At 44.1% G+C, this 6,678-nt stretch overlaps 1 protein-coding gene across 1 annotated transcript in view; it reads right to left on the bottom strand.

Moving 5' to 3' along the window:
- STK38 (serine/threonine kinase 38) overlaps window positions 1-6,678 on the bottom strand; it is a 13,613-nt gene that overhangs the window by 6,208 nt on the left and 727 nt on the right. Inside the window, exons 2-8 of the mRNA XM_008637547.2 lie at window positions 4,673-4,724; window positions 4,406-4,528; window positions 3,757-3,840; window positions 2,895-3,018; window positions 2,331-2,485; window positions 625-727; window positions 8-69 (exon numbers count right to left, since the gene is read on the bottom strand). Coding sequence (XP_008635769.1) covers window positions 8-69; window positions 625-727; window positions 2,331-2,485; window positions 2,895-3,018; window positions 3,757-3,840; window positions 4,406-4,528; window positions 4,673-4,724 — 703 coding nt within the window. The remainder of the gene's footprint in view (window positions 1-7; window positions 70-624; window positions 728-2,330; window positions 2,486-2,894; window positions 3,019-3,756; window positions 3,841-4,405; window positions 4,529-4,672; window positions 4,725-6,678) is intronic.

The following is a 6,678-nucleotide window of genomic DNA, read 5'->3' as shown; positions in this document are numbered from 1 at the left end:
TACTTACCAACTGCCGGCGATTCCTCTTCCAGGTCTCTGCTTTCCTTTTGGAATTCATGTTCTGGAAAGCTGAAGGAGATTCAATAGCTGGGACTGAATCCTGCTGGTCACCCAAGATATTTTTACCCCCAAACCATTTCACTAAAGATCTCATTTAAGATGTGTGCCAATACCCCAAACCTAAACCTCCCAACTTCCAAACCTATGAAATACAGGCAACATCTAATCAAGCCTTTCATTAGCACACCACACTTTCAGGGTTTATGTAACTCCATGATCCAAGTTATTCCCCTCGAGAATAATCCTGGATACTCAGAGATTGTGCTGGTTTATTCATTTCAGTAACACTTGAGAGCCAGCCAGCAGCTCCCAACTCACTGAGTTCTCGCTTTATTACACATGCACAGGGCTACAGCAGAGTCTGTTTCAGAGACAAACTTCTGGAAATGAAAATGGGTTTAAAGTAACTGAAATTATTTTTATTTTACAGAAAATTAAAATCCACCTCAAGATGTTTAAGTTCATTATTAGACTCCCTACTGCAGCCATACCCTCACACTGAAATCAGTTGTGTCAGGCACCAAGAGCAACCACCCAGATACCCTTTGGAGCCAAAGAACTTACTGAAGTCACTGGGAAGACTGTGATTCAAGTTCCTGTAAAATTCTGTCCTGTGGGCTTTCTTCAGTCCAGTACACAGACCAAAATCTGAGAGTTTCACATGGCCCTAGAAATAAACAAAAAACCCAAAATCCAAAACCAATATAAAACATTATCATAGTAAATTACAGCATCAGCAAGGTTGGAAGAGAACCCAACACCACCATCAGCACCTCTAAATGATGTCCCCAAGTGCCACATCCAGATGCCTCTTGAACACTTCCAGAGACTGTGACTCCACCACCTCCCTGGGCAACTTATTCCAGTGCCTGACCACCCCTGCATAAAAAAAAATCTAGTATCTAATCTGAACCTCCCAAGCACAACTTAAGGCCAATTCCTCTCTTTCTTTTACTTGAGACATGGCAGAAGAGCCTGACCCACTCCTGGCTGTGCCTTCCTGTCAGGGAGAGCAAGAAGGTCCCCTCTGAGCCTCCTTTTCTCCAGGCTGAGCCCTCCCAGGTCTCTCAGCTGCTCCTGGTGCTCCAGCCCCTTCCCCAGATCTGTTCCCTTCTCTGGACATACTCGAGCCCCTCAATGTCCTTTGCCTTCCTTGTTTAGCCTAGCACTGGATGTGTGCAGGGAATGAAGCCATCAATATTTCCATTGCTACTCCACAGAGAAAGCCGAGTGACCATTTACTGCAGGAAACCTCTGCTCTGCAAGTTCCCAACCATTTCAGGGTGAAAGGAAACGTCTCCAGAGGCAGCTGTAGTCCCTGGGTTGTGTATTGGCCCCAGGAGATAAAAAACACCCTCAGTTCAGTGACTGAATCTGTCCTGGTGCATAACATCACCACACTGACTGTGTGCAAGTTTTAGAAGTGTATATATAATATATATAGTATACATCCTTTTCAAAGTTCTAAATGTATTCATGTCTAGATGTAAACATCCTGAACTGGACACTCTGCTTGGAGAAGCTGTGGCTGCCCCAGCCCTGGAAGTGTTCAAGGCCAGGCTGGACAGGGCTTGGAGCAACCTGGGATAGCAGAAGGTGTCCCTGCCCAGGGCAGGGGGTGGTACTGGATGAGTTTTAAGGTCCTTTCCAACCCAAACCATTCTGGGATTCTGCAGTAATTCCAACAGTGCATTACATGGTAGTGGGAAAGTCATTATTTACTGCTGGCTAACTCTTTCCAAGCAAGCTTGATTGTAGGCAAACTTGGAGTGAGCAATAGGAGGATACTGAAACAATCAGGCTTTGTGCAAAGTGCCTGCAATAACCAGGTAGCCTGGCCAGCCCTCAGGAACACACCCTGGTCCCGAGGGAGATTCTCCATCCTCCATCCGCAGCCTGGCTACTGGAACAGCCACGTCCTTCACGTTTGGTACAACCAGAGCTGGCAAGTGGGAGTGTAACAGATGTGAGAGCAAAGGGAAACAGCTTTGCCTAAGAGGGAACTGAAACCACGTGCTCTAAACTGCATCTGAAATAGCCAAAAATAGTTTAAACAGCTGTAAGAAGAGCTGAAGGTCTGAGTGGAGCTGGGGTCTTTCCTGGCTTGGGAATTTTCCCCGGTAATTTGGCAGAGATGCCCTAAAAAGCTGGAAGGAACAGGGCTAAATAAAGAAGCACCATCTTCTTCCACAACTGTCAACACCACTTCAGGTCAATATGAACAATCACAAGGCCTGTTTGCTCCTCCCCAGCCAGTGGCCAGTCCATACCTTGCTATCCAGGAGGAGGTTGTCCGGTTTTATGTCCCGATGGATGAATCCCAGTTGATGGATGGAGTCGATGGCGAGCACGGTCTCAGCGATGTAGAACTGCGTCTCCTCTTCTGTCAGAGTGTCCTTCTTCATCAACAGTGTCATCATGTCACCTGGAAACCCCCCAGAGGTGAACACACGGGCTCCACTCTCACTAATTTTTAAGACTTTTATAGAAAAAAAGCTATTTCTGCTGCATTCAGCTAAAACCAGCAGGTTAGAGCTTGCCAAACCTGGATATGCTGTGACTCTATAGACAGCCAGGGCACAGCTAGGGTAGGAACTAGAAGAATATTAAAGCCAAGTTTAAATACCTCTAGCTCAAAGACCCAAACAGGAAACCTCAAGCCTGCCCAAACACCTCAGTACCCCACAAAGCAGAAATCTTGTTCCTCACAGATGTACAGTCCAAACACCACTGCAGGGCACCCACGTGCACTCCAGTCCCAGACTGCATTTGTAACGAAGAAATTAGCAATCCCTAAACAAAAGGGGAGCAGCCCTTGCATTCCAGAGAGCTACCTCCAGGCAGGAACTCCATGATCAGGTAGAGGTTTAGCTTGTCCTGGAAACTATAGAACATCTTCACAACCCACAAGCTGTCTGCCTCCACCAGGATGTCCCGCTCCGCACGGATGTGGCCAACCTGGACAGACACAGTGCATTGGATTAGTTTTATTAAATGCATTTATTTCACAGGCAGTTCAACTGTTATTCTGAACAGCATCAAATGGTGAGAAGACAGCAGTCAAACTTCTGCACAAAGGCAGAAATACTGTCAGAACTTCAGCATATGATTGATTATGTACATGTATTTTATACCTATTATATATACACCTATCTATTATTATTATTATTTATATTATATATAAACCTACCTATTATATAAATCCTATCTACAAAAATCTCAATTCTTTACAAATATACCTAACCATTAGATCTCTTTATGAAAACACAAGAGCTCCATCCCAGTGCTCAACAAATGATTGTGCCAGATCATTATATATCCAGAAATACTAGCAAAGGAAAGCCTTAAAAATGTTAAATGCTGCTGCTTTATGTCTCTGAGTCTGAATTCCAGCAGTTGTATCTCTTTGATATTTATATCTGATCCTGTAAGTCATAAATGCAGTAAAACAGTGGCCTTCAAGTCTGCATTGAATCATTTGCACAGGACTTTGTGTTGAAGGAGCCCACTAGAAAACAAGTCCTTGTGAATCCAGAGATTTTTCTGATTTATTTCCTTTACAAGAACAGAGGTTAAAAAACCCCAGAATTTTTAGCTACTAAACATAAAGCACAGATGCCTGTTCCTCTTCTGCACACACCACAGCGACCTCCCAGAGTGATCCAGGGTACAATTCCTGCTCGGGGTGCTCCTCACCTGCTCCTTCTCAAGCATATCAGCTTTGCGTAGGATTTTCATGGCGTAAACGTGCCCCGTGTCCTTCTTCTGGACCAGTCGCACCTGGGGGCACACAAAGATTGGATCAAATCCAGCATTCCCAGCAGAACTCTTGACAAAGTTGGGTGTCAAGGCCTTGGCTTTCATTTCATGAAATCGTCTCAGATTATAAAATACAAGAAGCATTATATGGTGCAAATATAATAATATATAGTGGCAAAAAGCCCTGTTAATTCTAAGAGCTGCAGTTATTTTAACAGAGAGGACACTGAGCGATTCACACCTAAAGCAGGTGGTCCCAAGCCCCTTCTCTGAAGGCCACCAGAAGAGACTTTGCAAGGGCCCTCCACCTCTCCCTAAGTCCAACCTCAGAAATTCACCTTTAAAACCCACTGCAAACCTGTATTTAGCTGCCCATTAGGTCCTTTTCAAATTCATTCCGTTTCCTTGAAAGCACAGGATGTCTCAAACCAGCATTTATTACATAAAAACCCAGCTGCACGTGACCGTTCAGCTCAAATCAATCTGTGCTTGTTATATTTACTTTTTGCTTGTATAAACTAAGCAAGTCTTTACCAAACACCAGAGCCACTTAAAAACACATGTAGTCGTTTTTTTCTGGACTCACCTCTCCAAAGGCTCCTCTGCCTATTACTTTTAGAGACTCAAAATCCTCCAGTCCAAGCCTGGTTCTCTTCAGGCGAAGGAACTCCGTTTCCTTTTGTGCATGTGCCGACCTCCTGATTCTTTTCTAGAGTTTAAGAGACCCCAGTGAAAATTCTGCAGGTGGGTTCCATAGGGACCACAGCAATTCCAAGGAAAGATCCCAGATCTCCATTTAGAAAAGAAAATTTCCTGTATTTAAGCATTAAGATAGTTTTTCCATATTCATTACCTCTTCATCTTTTAGGCCTTCTTCTTCCATCATCTGTTCTAGTTTCTTTTGTCTAGAGCAGAGACAAATTAGAAAAATAAAGGTTGAATCATTAACCTTGCTTTTTAAATCAAATTAGAAAAAAAACCAGATTGAACCATTAATATTGTTTCTTAACAAGGTACACATATCCACAGCCTCTGGCCTGTGCCAGCAAGTTACAAGTGTAAAGATGTACAGGAGAGACTCAGACAGGAAATTAATTTCCAAGAATCTACTATCCAATTTTATAATTCCAACCTTGTCCTCTCTGATTTTAATAAACTAAACCTGCCTTGAGTTTCACAAGTTATTCAAGTGTACATTTTTGCTGCACACAAATACAAATTGAGGAGATCTGGGTTCTGTTCTTGTCTCTCTCTGACAGCTGGGCAAGTCACTTCAGGCCAGAGCCATAATAAACACATAAACACCAAAATTTCACTTATTCCAGGAAGAATTGGTATTCAAACACATTTAAAATTTCTCTGCACCTCAAACTATTCACATGCAAGATGAGAAAAGTTACTTTAGATTTCCTAATCCCTGAGATACTCAAAATATTTGGGAAGAGGAAACTTGTCTGCACATGTTCTCCCCCTTAAAGAATCAGAAATATTTACAGCCTTAATACAAAAGGATTATCTGGGAGAAGAGAAAGGAGGAAGCAAGACTTCAGAAAGGGAATGACTTCAGGGGACACTTGTAATGATTATCCTCTGGAACCTTTTTCCTAGTGCCAGTCGTATTAACAGCTGGCTGAACTGGGACTGGTGGTTTGGGACATTACAAATGTACTAAAACATTCCTTCTCTTTCTGCAAGTCATTCTTTGCAAGATCCTCTTCCTGTCTCCTGGGGCTCCCTGCAGCTGCTGCGACGTGATAATATTTGGGGTTATCACTTCCAGAATCGGGCACATTGAAATTGCTTTGCCTTTGCTCAAGTACCAGGGAGCACTGCCCAGTCATCCCAATTCACACTCAAACCAGCAACTCCAGCAGCAAAAGTCTGTGCAATACACAGAATTCAATGGCTCAGCAGGACTGAGTGATGCCAAAGCGATGCTGAAATTCCCCCAAATATCCCTAATAGGCTCAATCTGCACTTCAGGGTACAGTGTCAACACCATTTAAACTCCACATTACACACCCACAGACATCTGTTGTTACAAAAAACATGTAACTCATAAAGTCCAGTCTGTTTGTTCAGACAAAGTCTTGATCCTAAACAGAAAAAAAAAAGAGATTTGGGGAGTAGACAACAGTGCTCATAATAAGAAATAAATTTTAAAGGCAAGAGCTGTGTGAAGAGAAAGGAAGGAATTAAATCAGTGATATTTTTTTCTGCCTGAATTGGACCTCAATCTCTCTTTACTCATTTGAAGCTTTGAAGAAAATATCTTTGCAAGTTAATATTTATTTCTAAATTACTTCCTCATTTCTGCAGCTCTTGTAGTGAGCAGGCAGTGGGGAGCTCCTCAGGGAGCTCATTATGGCTTTGGCAGCAAAGCCAAACCAACACTGAACCATTTTCCAAATTCTGGTTACAGACTCCGTGGCAAGCTGGGACAACAGCACAAGTCCCAGTGCTACAACCTGAGGGTATTCAGCAAATTAGAGGGTTCCAGCCAAAGGGAAGTCACACAGCTCAGTCCAGCCCACTGCTGTATTGGACTGGGGAACTTAAAGAGGTGCCCCAGTTCAGGTCAGTCACAGGCAGCACTGAGGGACTCCTCACAACACCCCCTCCTTCCACCATCTTCCTGGGGGTCCTGCACATGGATCAGGGCAATCCCAGCACAAACACAGAGAATGGATTGGGAGCAGCCCTGGGAGAAGGACTTGGGGGTGCTGGTGAGGCAAAGCTGGACATGCCCCAGTCCAGAGCCCACTGAGCCCTGGGCTGAGCCCCCAGCGTGGGGGGGCGGGGGCGATTCTGCCCCTGTGCTCCTGTGCTCAGGTGAGACCCCACCTGCAGAGCTGCCCC

Source organism: Corvus brachyrhynchos, unplaced genomic scaffold, assembly GCF_000691975.1.
Source record: "Corvus brachyrhynchos isolate BGI_N302 unplaced genomic scaffold, ASM69197v1 scaffold607, whole genome shotgun sequence".
Lineage (NCBI taxonomy): Eukaryota > Metazoa > Chordata > Aves > Passeriformes > Corvidae > Corvus > Corvus brachyrhynchos.
This window is presented reverse-complemented; position numbering and strand designations above follow the sequence as displayed.